The sequence below is a fragment of the Melospiza georgiana genome, chromosome 18, assembly GCF_028018845.1.
Source record: "Melospiza georgiana isolate bMelGeo1 chromosome 18, bMelGeo1.pri, whole genome shotgun sequence".
Lineage (NCBI taxonomy): Eukaryota > Metazoa > Chordata > Aves > Passeriformes > Passerellidae > Melospiza > Melospiza georgiana.
In genome coordinates, this window is record NC_080447.1 from 3,719,137 (window position 1) to 3,733,679 (window position 14,543).

At 42.0% G+C, this 14,543-nt stretch overlaps 1 protein-coding gene across 1 annotated transcript in view; it reads right to left on the minus strand.

The window, feature by feature from the left end:
* The window catches only part of HECTD4 (HECT domain E3 ubiquitin protein ligase 4), a 68,129-nt gene that overhangs the window by 41,470 nt on the left and 12,116 nt on the right, over positions 1–14,543 (minus strand). The window contains exons 3-17 of the mRNA XM_058036673.1: positions 13,029–13,118; positions 12,550–12,680; positions 11,342–11,450; positions 10,161–10,299; positions 8,771–8,941; positions 7,812–8,004; positions 6,264–6,425; positions 6,051–6,164; positions 5,722–5,862; positions 5,157–5,389; positions 4,590–4,735; positions 2,806–2,876; positions 2,176–2,281; positions 1,489–1,609; positions 440–568 (exon numbers count right to left, since the gene is read on the minus strand). Coding sequence (XP_057892656.1) covers positions 440–568; positions 1,489–1,609; positions 2,176–2,281; positions 2,806–2,876; positions 4,590–4,735; positions 5,157–5,389; positions 5,722–5,862; positions 6,051–6,164; positions 6,264–6,425; positions 7,812–8,004; positions 8,771–8,941; positions 10,161–10,299; positions 11,342–11,450; positions 12,550–12,680; positions 13,029–13,118 — 2,056 coding nt within the window. The remainder of the gene's footprint in view (positions 1–439; positions 569–1,488; positions 1,610–2,175; positions 2,282–2,805; positions 2,877–4,589; positions 4,736–5,156; positions 5,390–5,721; positions 5,863–6,050; positions 6,165–6,263; positions 6,426–7,811; positions 8,005–8,770; positions 8,942–10,160; positions 10,300–11,341; positions 11,451–12,549; positions 12,681–13,028; positions 13,119–14,543) is intronic.

Consider the following 14,543-nt stretch of genomic DNA (forward strand, 5'->3'; position numbering starts at 1 on the left):
TTAAACTGCAAAAATCACTAGCCAGGTAAGGCAAATAAACTCCTTTTCTATTTATTTAATAGTATTTTTTTTCCAAGGGCCACCTTAGTGATTTGGAGAGGAAAAAGTGTCTGGAAAGGAAATTCCCAGTCCAGGAAAGGAAATTCCATGCCAGGAGTCCTTCCAGCACATACTAATTAAAATCTACTTAAAATCTCATTATACATATATTTAGGAAGGGAAGTGTCTGCTCTCATTGATAATAGAGAATACAAGCTGGAATCCTGAACACAGAATAACTGCAGATTTTACTCTGGACTCTTTTTCCCCCTGATCTCCAGCTATTTAACTCTACCAAAAGGAAAAGAACCACCAGCAAACAGCAAATGCACCGCAGGAACAAGGTGTCACAGGCACACTGACAGGAGAGAGCCATACTAGAATAAAACTTGGTGTTTACCTGTACCTTCAATGTCTCTCCCTGCAAGGAGCTGTCACTGTCATCATTGTCATCAGGTTTAATCAAAATAGTGTTACTGAGGAGGTGGTTCTGCACAGCCATCAGGTACCGCAAGCACGAGGACGCAGCCTTGAACACAAATAAGTAAAACTTTGCATTATCCAAACCCTTCATCAACCCTGAGTCAGGAAAGCCTCAGACTTGGAAGTTGGAGAGAGGAAAAAATAGTTGAGGAAGAAGAAAAGAAAGAACAAAGAATTGTATATATTTAAGGAAAGAAACTGGTTGCAAAATGTTGAATTTTGTGAAATAACTCACAAAAATGTAATTTTGTTCAGGTTTGGAACATTACAGCAATAATCAGGAACTCCAAGAATTGATTAATTCTGAAAAGATTGTGCCACCAGGGAGATAAATGTAATTCCCACTGCTGAAGGTGATGGTTCCATGCCACTCCTCCTTCCCACAGGCCAGGACATCCTGTCCCCTCCCAGGGTTTTATGGAAGTTCAACCTGCCTGTCCCAGGGAGCTGATCCTGCTGGAAACACCTGCCCATAGTTCTACCATCAAATGTCAGCTTTAACTCATTCCTGTCTGTCACTGGTGGCTCTTTCAGCCTGAATGAACCACAATACACAACTGTATGTTTGATTCTTTAACTGTGTTGAATACTGAGATCCACAAACTTTGCTTAAACTGAACAGCAACCAGAAAATAAATCCATGTATAAACCCATTCCAGCATTACTGAATAACTTCCTTTGCTGTGAGAAATTATTCTTGAATAATTTGAATATTGAGATCCACAAACTTTGCTTAAACTGAACAGCAACCAGAAAAATCCACGTATAAACCCATTCCAGCATTACTGAATAACTTCCTTTGCTGTGAGAAATTATTCTTCTCTTCCCTGCACAGCACGAACAAAAGACAATTCTTCTCCTGAGTTTGTTAAAGTTTCACCTCCTTGTACTCAGTGAAGAGGATGGATTCAAGGAGGAAAAGAAGCCAAAGGCAGAGATACTTTTATCAAAACACATTTTACTTACAGGCACGGTTGAAAGAAGCCTTTGAAAGTCATCTTTAGATACAGTTTGGCACTTGGTGATTAAGACACAAGATTCTCGGACAACAATCTTGAGGATGTAGTGCAAGAGCTCATCATTGAGTCTTCAGGAGAGGCAAGAAAGGTGGAAAATGTAAAACATTAATTATTGTGCATTTTGTACAGCTCAGCTCACTCTGCAAGTTGGATCTCAAATATGAGAAACCCAAAAAGGATCAAACTTCAAATTCAGGCACAAAAAACCCCAAGGCTGGAATGTTTAACAAGTACAACAGATTTCGAGGGGTTTGTGCACTGTGCTGATGTAAATCTCTGATTTCTTATGGTTCATATAAAAGACTCCTCCCAACTTGAACAGGTACTTGAGACTGGCAGTTTTACTGCTGGAAAGTCACCTATGATATACAGAGAAATGCTATAAAATCATATTTATGAAATCATCATTCAAATTTACCAACAACATGGCAAAGAACAAGAAATTCCAAACCCAGGCTGGGTACAGAAGCATCCAAAGTTTGTCCTAAAACATCAAATCTCTCCCTCACCCTAATGAAACTTTCCCCCACAGACACAAACAACATTCAGGAGCACACCAAGCAATTCCAGAAGTTCCTGCAAGTTCACCTGAAGCAAATAACAGAAAAATACCCTATAAACAGAGGCTTTTTACCTATAGTGATCATCATCTTCACTTCCAAATCTGTTGTTCTGCAGCTGCTCAGCCAAATTGGTCAGGATAACATCCCGGAGCTGGGAGAGGCCGCTGTTCCTCTCTCCTGGAAGGGAAATAAACTTTTGCAAAGCTGCATTTTACAGAAGAGATTTTGTTTCCCCAATAACTCACTTAACACAGGCTAGAGCACAGGAATGGCTGCAGTCCCAGGGGGAGCAGAGCTGCTGGCCCAGACTGGGAGCACTTTCCCTGCCCGTGGCACTGGGAAAATTGGGAATTCCCAGCACTGAGCTCCAACATTTTCCTGTGAAGTAACAAATGACTGAGCATCAGCTGCTTCAAGGCCAGATTCCCATTTCCTGGTGAACTCAAGGACATTATTCCCCCTCCACTCAGGTCTAACATCACCTCTGATTACTGGGTACTTGCAAATATTCCTTTTCCTCACCTGAGCTACCCTAGGCCATGCAGCCTTTTGGAGCATCCCATAATTTCCTACAAAAGCATGGATTTAAAGCAGAGTAGTGCTCAATACCCCACACTGCTCTCCCTGTAAGCTTGAGATGTACTTTGATTTTTTTGTTCTCAGAAAAACCCCACTCTCACCTGGCAATGAGACATTCTCACCTTCAGTTAAGACCAATTTCAATAAATTATTGATTTCTGCTTCTCCAGGATACAGGATATTTAAACCAGAGCTAAGGAAAAAATAAAACCATGCATTACTTGATGGATTTAGAAGTGAACAAAACCATTTCAGTGGACTTGTGACAAATGGCACCACACACTCAGTATCTGATAGAACATTTACAATGTCTGTGAGAAGGTTTAGAAGAGCATCCTCCACATTTTAACATCAATATTAGAACATAAGCAGCTGTTTTCTCCAGGAATCTCTTGTAATCAATTATATTTTATTGTTTAGCTTCTCCAAGAGGTATTTGCTTCCTTCTGGAAAACTCCCCATTCACCACTTGCACACAGGGCAGCACAATCAGTTCATAAGAAATAGAGATGTCAGGAAAAATTATGATGGCCCAGGGAAAACCCCCAAAAACTCTGGTGATGGGGTAAGAACTGAGGCTTCTCTGTGCTAAGAACAGAGGAAAATACAAACACAATAATCAAGGAATCACTGCTGCTACAGTTTTGCACTTTTTGGAGACTGGCTCTGTAGAAGTCTTAGTTTAAGCTCCACAGAGGATTCTGGAAGGAGCATTTCAGGAACACCCCAGCTCTGCAGAAACATTCCAGGTGGAGACTTTTTCCCTCCAACTTGTGATGAACTCTGTCCTTTCTGTGTGAATTCCCCCATTGAGATCACAATCACTTCAAAGGAGCACTTCATGCCTGTGTGAAGTGCTGGAATCATTATGCAACTTTGCCATTTCCTTTCCCTTTTCTTTTTCAGTAACAGAAAAGAAAACCGAGATGTTTTTCAGCTTCACACTGTGAGCAGAGATTAGTGCAGCTTCCTTCTCTCTGGCTCATGCTGATCCACTCTGATAGAAACCTCAGGAAAAGTTATCACACATTGCCAGCTCCCTTTGAACCCCCCAAGGAGGACACAGGAGGGAGGAAACATCACCCAGTGCCCACCCTGGAGCTGCTTCACAAGGCACAGGAACACACAGGTATTACACTTTGCCCTGTCAGAGAGCACAGGTAACCCTCCTGAGTCAAACCATTCTTCACTCAAGGGTTGCACAGAGCCACAGAAATTTGGGATGTTGTGATTCACACCAAGAAAATTCAGGTTGATCTTCAAAAGATTTTGTTCTCAGCCTCTGGAGCACTTCCCACTGGAAAATGCAGGTTCTGTTTGTCCTTGGCACACTGGAGCCAGCATTCCTTGGCCCTGAGGTTTCCATTATCTCCTTTTCAGGAGATACAAGCACACTTCTCTTTTTCCCCTGGGCCTTCAGCCTCAGAGCATTGCTCAAGTATCATTAACCCCTCCAGGATCATTAACCCCTCCAGGATCATTAATTCTGCTTCTCCTGATGTTCCTTTTGCTCAGGAGAACTCCAGTGTTACACTGAGGTAAGAGCTGCCAACACCAGCAGTGCCTTTCCCTGAACACCACGGCAGCCAAATAAGGAACTCATTCAAAGAAATTCTGCTTGAATTTAACAATTACTTTATAATAAATATTTAAAAAATCTTTAAGAATGCAAGTAAAAAAAGAAAAAATTAAAAGAAAGTAATTACTACTTGTTATTTCATCAAGACCAACACATTGTATCTCTTCTCCCACAGACACAAACTGAAATAATTTTACCATATTATGTCTTAAAATCCATCACACTACATTTCCTCATATTAATGGAAAATTAAACGAAATACAATGTCAATGTTCATCTGTCACTATATTTCAAAGAAACTAAATTCTAAGTTAAGTTGATATTCACCTAATAGCCAGACAAACTTCCTTCTGGATTTCAGAGCAGATCTGATCCCTTGGGGCCATCAGTAACTGCCACAGCAACAGCCCAGACCTTCTGACAATGTCTCTGTTCCTTTCAGTTTGGGGGCTGAAGAAAAATTTAAAAACCACCTAAGAAAAATTAAAGACAAAAATATTAATATTAAAAATATACACATTACTTACATTAACTTACTTTCTGCAGTCAGTTTTTCAACTATTTTTCAAACTGTATTTCAAACTATTTGTGTGGGTCTAGAAGTCTGAGTCAGAATCTGATTTTGAATCAAAAATGGAGGGAGGAAATACAAAGAAAGAAGGATATAACCTCTCTGTGCTTTATTTTATTCTATAGAGATTGTATTTAAATTAGGGCTCTTAAAGGAATACATAAAATATTGCAAAGCCACTGCTAAATCAACTTCCATTACATGGATTCCAATGGACAAAAAAAAAAAAAATTAAATAAAAATGAAACCCATGGTTGTCTGTACTCCAAACCAAGTTTTTCATTTTTCCATGTGAGTTTTTAGGCCCATTTCAGGTTCTGTACCTGGAAGACAACGAGGATGCAGCGGATGATGCAGGTGTCCCCATTGACCATGGCCTTCTCCATAATGTCACAGATGCTGCTCAGGTGATGGGCTTCAATGGGATGCTGCTTGCCCAAGAAATTGCTGATGGGGAGGTTGTTGCTGGCTGCCAGGAGGTTGAGCTGGTGGATGCACATGGCACCAACATGGTGCAGTAACTGGTTAATCACCTCATTTGTGGTTGTGGCATCCCCTGCAAGGACAGGAGAGTTCAAATGTCTGTAGACACAGACTGGATTATCAGCCTCTGCTTCTAAAATGCAAAAAATCAACTTCAGGGCATAAAAAGATTACCCAAACCACCTTTTTATTGTGCTGAAGGCAGCAAGAATCTGGAATCTTCCCCATATCTCACGTTGTACTTTTCCCTCTCTTAAAGAAAAGCTAAACCATGACCAATATTTACAACTCTTCAGGAATTAACTCAGCTGTTAACAGCAAGGCAGTTTCTGTCTGTTTATTCTCTGCCACTCCCCTGTTTCATTTTCCCTTTGAACAAAGCGCTGACTCCTGGGTTCCCCTCACCTTTGGGCTCTGTGATGACGTGGCTCACTCCCAGCCTCTGGCACACACAGTGGAATGCCTGGTTTCCAGGATTGCACCACTGATCAATATAATCATTGGAGCACGTCCAGATCATGTTATTCATTGTATCATAACAAGCACCTGAGAGAAGGAAAATATTTCACACATCAATTTAGCAGAAAACCAGACTGAAGCATCTTTATAGACATCATAAACTCAAACTACTTGCTTTAAAAGTTTATTTTACCCCACCCCATTGCAGAGTTGATGGCTGCCATTTCAATCCCAGATGGATCATTTAGGATGTGAAGGACTGACAGATTCCTTACCAAGCCCTGGCACCAGAGCCCCCCGTCCGAGCGAGCTGCCCGCAGCATCGATGAGATCTGCCCTGCTGGTGAACTGCCCATCCGAGATGTTGAACACCAGGCTGGAGGCAAGAACTGCACACAAACACAGCTCCAATCAATCAATTCCTGAGAAATTTATTGCATCCCAGACAGCCAAGGACTCCCAGTCTGCCACCAACGACCCTGACTTACTTTTCAAGGAGGACAAAGCGCTGGTGCCCCCGAAGAGCGAGCGCGTGGCCGAGCTGCCCGAGCCCCCCGGGGGTGGCACCAGCATCACCAGGTAGGTGCCACAGGTGTAGATTGGGGTCTTCCTCAGCATCTTCAGGGGCAGCCCACAGCTCGTGTTGGCAGCTGCAACGTGCACCAGAGAAAGGTCACAAACTGCACTTCTGCAGGACAAGGCAGAGCTCTGCTCGGGGCTTCAAAGGAATCTGTATTTAGAAGGTTTGTTGAGAAGGTTCTACAGAATTCCAGAATGGTTTGGATCAAGATCATCCCATTCCAATCTTCACCCCTTCCATAAGACCAGGTTGCTCAGAGCTCCATGAACCTGGCCTTGAGCATTTCCAGGGATTGAGGCATCCATGATTTCTCTGTGGCCTCCCAACCTCACACATCCAATCCCCACAAGGCTACAAAGATTTCCATGGGTTATTCAACATTCAATCCCCACAAGGCTACAAAGAGTTTCATGGGCTTTCCAACTAACAGAAACAACTTCAAAATAAAATAAATAAAAAATTAGGGTATAACCAAAACTATTAAGAATTGTGTGGTGATAATTACATTGAAAGCATTTGGAGCCAAATGGTCTCCTCACATCCACAGATCACTTGAGATTCACTATGCATTTACTATTTTAAGTTCTCCTGCTCCTCATGAAACGTAGACAGCCCAAATGATCTCCTTCCTGCAACAGCTGATCAACACTTTTTGAGTGCTGACTCAAGAATTAGCCAAGAATAGCCACTTACTCTCCTTTTTCTGTAGCACTTGAGTTGTTAAATGGCAAAACACAACCTTTAAAATAGCTCTCTGAGCTAACTCCTTGCCAAATTCCCTGGAAGCAGAGCCATTTCATGTATAATTTATTTTTATGGAAATACTTTCAATTGTTTCAAATTGAAAAAAGAAAACTCATGTACTTGTGAAGGAAGAAGAGAAATAATTCAAGATAAACTGAATAAAATCTTCAGAGAAATCTAACAAAGCTCCAGATCATCCTGAAAGCCACCAGTGCAACTCAGTCAAGATTCCCTCATTAACTTTGGCTGTTTTCATAAAAGAAGACCCAAACATTGTGCAGATAACCTAAAAAAGAGCAAAATCACCTAAGATTTGTAATATTCCAGTGACTGGTGAAGCAATAATTCCATTTTCTAACCTGCAGGCCATTTTTACACACCAGTTAGAAGCCAAACTGAGCTGCAAGCAGAGAAATGCAATTACCAGATTTCCCAAACTAATGCAATAATGGAATTGGAAAATTCTTCCAATTTTCCATCCCTAAACTTCCTATTTTCCATCCCTAAAGTTTCCTCACAATCCTAATTCAGCAAAGGAACTCATAATTCCAGCATTAAGCAAATACTTATTTTGTGAGGATCTTCCAACTACGGATTTAGGGGAAAAAAGACAAAAATCACTTTTATTTTTTTTAAACCTGTGCTAAGAGGTCAGTAAGAAGCAGGATGGATGCTGTGTGAGTTAAGAAATGAAAAGTGAAGTGTTTCTGACCTGCCTGGTCCTCCTTGAGGGTGTTGGAGATGGTGGAGCCTGTGAGAGCAGCCAGGGTGGCCGAGGGGGAGGCGCGGTACCGGGACAGGCGGCTCAGCAGCATCTCATTGATGCTCTTGGCAGATTCCCCCTCTTTCCTCATCAGGATAATTCTTTCCTGCAGAGGATTTGCTATACAAATGCCATTTTCTACCTGGTAAAATGGGGGAAAAAATACTTTAGATGTTGGAATCCATAGGTCAGAGATCACCTGAATAATATCAGGCAGGAATATGAAGCGACTTGCAAAAACAAAGTTCTGAAAGCAAGATAGGAATATTTTTTTGTTTGTGATTTCATGGTTCAATAGAATAATTTAATAGAAGATATCTAACATCTTAGAAGATATCCTATTAAATATCTCAATTTATGCTTCTTCTTAAAGACAGAACTGCTTGTTGTAAACTTGAGTTTATTTAGGAAACTCTGCTTAAAAATATATAATCCTCTTGTATTTTCTTAGTGGTGTTTCACTTGCAAATCATTTGGCTCAATCATTTTTCAGGCAGAAAGTGAGAGCAATGATTTCTTCAGACTATGATGTTCAGGGGATGTTTTACTGCAGAATGCATCTCTTAATGAAGATGTGATTTAGAGCATTTGGGATTTTCCATGAGTTGTACTACTACAGCCTCCCAATTCCAGCTCCACCATCCCACTCCATCCTCCTCTGCTGAGCAGAAATGCAGACATAAAAACCACATTTTATGCTATAAGAGAATTCATATTGCTAAATATAATCATCCTCTGGAGATGGAATTGGACAGTTCACCTTCTGTTCTGTTCAGTTATTTCATATAAATCCACTCAGATCATACCCATAAATATGCAAACCTAATATGTCAATTAAAAAATGCTGATATTTAATTAAACTGGTTATGCTACCAACACCAGGCATAGAAAACACACGATTTGCTTACTATAATTTCAAAAATATCCATAAAGACAGAGTGGCCTTTGGGGGTTTTTTCATTGAGGCTTGCAGGAGACCAAATCCAGTAGAAAAAGGTTCCATCTGAAGAAAGATGCACGGTGGTCATAGTGCTGCCAACTGGGAAGTGATTTACTGGCATTGGGATTATCTGACATACCTATGAGACACAAAGCATCTTAACAGGTCAGATTGTGCAGTTTGGCCTTACAAGTATGAACAGTATGAAAAATAAATAGAGATCAAATGCAGTTAGTGAAGAAGAGGCTTAATATTGGACTTAGTAGTAGCATTACATTGATTTATTACCAACAGCTATTCTGTGATATTTGCCAAATATCCAAACCAGCTCACAGATCTCAAATTTAACCTATCTAAAAATAAAAGGATCATCTCCTCTCTAATGATGGAGAACAAACCCACAGTACCACAAGGAAAATACACATCCTATTGAGTCACCTACTTTCTGCAACTTCTCTTAAACATTGCTTGAAACTTGTGAAGAAAAAGGGAATTAAACACACTCAGTGTCAGGAAACACACTGGACATAAATGTGTGTATCCATCCTTAAAACCACAGGAGGAAAAACCCAAAGTAAACAAACTACCCCAGTTTTACAAAGTTGTTTATCTACAAATCACAACCAGATCTGAAACAGCATCTGAATTTTGGGACAGAGGGAGAACAAAGAGCTGTTCAAGAAGAACACATTATTGATTTAAATCAATTAAAAGTGCATTTTGCTGTTGTTTGACTGCTTTAAGAAGTGACCACACTGGAATCATGGAATATCCTGGGTGGGAAGGGACTCATAGGGTTCATTATCAAACCCTGGCCCTGCACAAGACACCCCCAACAACCCTACCCTGGGCATCCCTGGGAGCATTGACCAAATCCTCCTGGAGTTCTGGCAGCCTTGAGCATTCCCAGGGGAGCCTGGGCAGTGCCCAGCACCTTCTGGAGGAAGAACCTTCCCCTGATAGCCAACCTAAGCCTGTTCTGACACAGCTCCAGCTGCTCCCTGGGTCCTGTCCCTGTTCACAGAGATTGGAGCTGCCCCTCCTGAGGAAGCTGTGGGTTGGTCACCCCTCAGTCTCCTCCAGGCTGAACAAGCTCTACCAGTACCCCATAATACAGAACAGTGTAATTATAGATAAATACATGTATCATAGATAAATTATAGATAAATACATATATTTATACATAAGACACATTGAAACAGTAACATCTCCACCATAACTTCCACATTCACCACAGAGTCGCTTCAAGGCAGGGTTAGAAAAACGCAGTTTCACAAAACAAGAAACTTCAAGGATAAAAGCAATTAAAGCTAAAATGAGCATGATTCATTCAGCCTGCTTGTTCCTGTCCCCTTTACCTGCAGGGTATGTTGATCCACGAGCTGGAACAGGTAGTGAGGTTTGCTATCAAAGGACACGGGCCGATGGAGCAGTTTGCCGTTGCCAAAAGCCACCCAGCCCGTCTCCAGCTCCTCGTTCCGGCAGTACACAAACCCCCTGCAAAAAACCCACCAGGATGTTCAAACTCCATCAACCCTGCCCTGCTCCTCTGGGTTTGATTTCAAATAACAACCACAATGCAACCACAGCGCTGAACTTTGACTGAACTTATTCAAGTCAGCAGTTTTTGTTGTGAAAGGCTTTAAGCGTAAAAAGCCTCGTGGTTTTCAAGCAATGAAGAAGCAAGGAGGTGCAGTGAGTCACAGCTGCACTAATTACTTAATGAATGACATAATTAGCAAACAAACACTCACAAATTCAGCTATAAATAAGAAGTCACAGAACTGGTCTGTAGTATATTCCTCTCAGCAGAGAATCAAGCAACATACTAGACATTAAAAAATAAAACTGAATTTAAAATTCTGCTGCTGTGGAGATTGAACTAACAGCCTCTACAGGTCCCTTCCACCTCAATTTGTTCATTAATTTTAGACAAAACACACTTGTGACAGTGTTCAGAGGATGAGGGAAGAGACAAGGATCTGACTCCATGTTTCAGAAGGCTGATTTATTATTTTATGATATATATTATATTAAAACTACTAAAAGAATAGAAGAACGGATTTCATCAGAAGGCTGGCTAAGAATAGAAGAAAAGGAATGAAATAACAAAGGCTTGTGTCTCATACAGAGTCCAAGCCAGCTGACTGTGACTGGCCATTAATTAGAAAACCACATGAGACCAATCACAGATCCACCTGTTGCATTCCACAGCAGCAGATAATCAATGTTTACATTTTGTTCCTGAGGCCTCTCAGATTCTCAGGAGGAAAAATCTTAGGGAAAGGATTTTTCAGAAAATATCACGGCTACACACACTCAATAAGAATTTCAGATGAGAAACTCAACACATTAAAACAGCATTTAATGAAAATTCACAATATCATGGAATCACAGGTTGGTTTGGGCTGGGAGGGACCTTAGAGATCATCTCCTTCCAAGCTCCATATCCCCCCAACATCCAGGAGAGGTGTCCCAAATCAGGAACCTTTGTGTTTCAGCAGCTGTGCAGAAGAGGCAGCACTGCAGTGTCCCTTACCTGAGGGTTCCATGCAGGCCTGAGCCCAGTTTGCTGATTCCCCTGCCCACAGAGTTGGTGGTGTACAGGTAGAGCCCATCGGCTGCGAGGCACCGGCCCAGGTCTGCATCTGCAGCAGGAGCAAGGACAGCAGAGAGCAGCTCTGTAACTCTGGAACATTCCAGCTGGGAATTCTCCCTGGGGGCTGCACCCCAGGGAAACCAGCACATGCTCATGGCAGGTCACTACCAACCCTTTTTTAATACTAAATTTATTATTTGGTGCTCTAAGAGCTGCTGGAACACAGGCACAGCCCAGCAGACCCAGTGGTTTTTTCACATCTTTAAGCCTCAGAGGTGCCCAGATGGTCTCACTCAGTGTGAGAGGGAAGAAGAATCTAATACTGAGCCTTGATCTCTTTTCTGCCAAACTCTGATTCTCCTAAAGCTGCTCAGATCCTTCCACTTCTGAACACTTCAATTAAGACAAAATGTATTTGAATCACAGAGCAGTAATTATTAATAATCAAGATGGGACACAAGTCCAGTCAATCTATTGAATTTCTCAGGATCTGGACACTCAGCTCAGGAAGGAAAAGTCCACTCACTCTCCTGCCTAAACACCTAAAAAGGGATCTCTCTAATAAATCTGCAGATAAAATAACAACTCAGATTTTTAAACTCCTATGGATTGCATTAAATGTCATCAAAGCTCGAACTAATATTTCAAAAACCATGTGAACTCTTATTTATTACAAAAATAGTAAGCAAACAAAGCAGTAAAAACTGAGAATGAATTCAGGAAAAGAAATACAAAAGAAAGCATAAAAAAAGACTTCAAACTCAACTAGGTAGAAACAAAAGCAGAGTAGGCAAGAGGGGAAAAACAAAACAATGAACTTGTACTTCTAAAAATAAACGTGCTGTGCCACTGATAGCTGGCTGGTGAACACAGGGATACTGCACAGGGCAGTGATTATGCTCTAACGAGGGGATAATATCCAAACTCTGTCTGACCCCTCTGAAACATTCCCACTGGAGTCAGGAAGGGTCACTGGATCAACTGCCTTGGACTGCTTCCCACAGCCTGACAGTTCAAACCAGCAGCTGCTCTCCAGCAACATTTTTTGAGCCCCAACTCTAAAGTTTTACTTTATTCATCTTTAAACAATTATTAGCACTTAAAGTATCCTGTTCTCTGCTGGTGGTGACAGGGATGCAATAATTCACCTTTGTTCTCACTGCTGGCACCAGTGTTGGCATCAGGGGCAGGTAACATGTCCTCAAAGCCCCAGGACACGATGTGCTTCCCTCCAAGCAGGCAGGAGGGGGATCCAGGGCCTCCCTCCAAGAGCAACAACCTTTAAGCAGAAAATAAAATAAAATTTTATAAGGAACAGCGGTAGGAAAAATGAGTTAAATTAAAAGTTAAGCCCATGATGTATTTAAAGTAATTATTCTGTCAGAGTTCATAAGTCATTTAAAGGAATCATCAATATTTAATGAAAAAATAAAAACAAAACACCCAAAACCCAATCAATACTTTTAGGTTTGATTTTCTAATGTCTTCTGCACATGACTAAATCTTCCCTAAAGCTTTCGATAACTCTAAAGCCTTTTAATCACTTTTAAAGCCATTCCTCCCTACATGCACTTAACACATTTTCAGAGCTGCTGGAAAAGTTTACAAGGAGAAAAGTTCTACAAACCTGTAGAGAACATCAGCCACAGGCAGGGACCCCAGCTCAGTCTGTTTCTGTAATAGATGCACTGTATGAACAAAGGTTTTCAGCGACCCTCTAAAAGGACAAGAAAAACATGAATTAAAGATGTCTGCTGAAGGCAGACTGAACACACACAACAGCAGCCATGGAGAACACCCACAGCCACAATATGGCATCAGCTTCTCTTCTAACTGGCATCTCTTTCCTGCAGGATGTTCATTCTTTGGGGAGGAAGGGGAAGGAGGAAGAGAGGGGGACAGGCAGAGTGCTGGGGAAGCTCTGGCCTGAATTCCACCTTGTTATGGAAGGGGCTGAAGCCCCAGCAGGGAGGGAGAGCAGCTGGGTTATCAACAACACGTTCAGAAAGGCAATCCAGGCACCTGATAAAACACCTCAACCTTGCTCCTGGCAGCTCCTTCAGGACTTTTTGTAGCTGATTAATCACACTCAGATCTCCAGTGTAACCCAAGGACCTTCCTGGCTGAGACCAACTCTGAGCAAGGGCTGCTGCACTCCCAGCTGGAGATGCCTTTCCAAACTCAAACAGGACTCATCCATTTCTTACCAAGATTCTGATTTCCTTTCACCAAACCATGGAATATCCTGAGCTGGAAGGGACCACAGGGATCACCATCCAGCTCCTGGCCCTGCACAGACACCCCAACAATCCCAGGCTGTCCCTGAGAGCTTTGTCCAAGCACTGCTGGAGCTCTGGCAGCCTCAGGGCTGTGCCCATCCCTGGCGAGCCTGGGCAGTGCCAGCACCTTCCCCTCATCACAAACCCCCCTGGCACAGCTCCAGCTGCTCCCTGGTCCTGTCCCTGCACTGCCCCTCCCGAGGAACTTGTGCATTGGGATGAGCTCTCCCCTCACAACCCCAAATTTGGAAGATCCAGACCTCTTTAAAAATCTGTATTTTACAATTTCTGTTTTAAAGGTCAGGGCCATTTTCTGGCAGATGTGGTGTTTATTTCCAGGCATCACAGCCCACCTAAGCAGGAGAATTTGGCTGTGTCTCAGGTCAGTTATGAGCTGCTTTCTCCACAACAGGAGTGATCAGCTGAGGAGGTCCTTGCCCTGCACTCTGCTGAATCCAACCTTTTGCTGTCACTTGTGGTCACTCAGCTCCCAAACTTCCCTCCTCCACACCCAATCCCTGCTTTCCCCAGTGACATCTCAGCTCTTGGCTTTCACTGACAAACTTCAGCCTGGAGAAAATTGACATCAAACACATTAAAGCACCTCAATTAATTATTTAAAGCAATATTTACCCTGTGGTTTTATTTTTAGCACTAAGAAGCACCCAAGATTGCAACTAGGAATGTCAATAATGGTCTCATTTTCAAGGTTTTTTCTTCAACACATGACTTAGATATTTAAAGGAAAAGTGTGAGGCTTTCAGAGGTGAACAAAGCACAATGGGATATTTCAATTCTCTAAGCAATGCAAGGCAGACTTGCAAAGAAAATAAAAGATCAACCTGAAGTTCAAAAGCTCTACT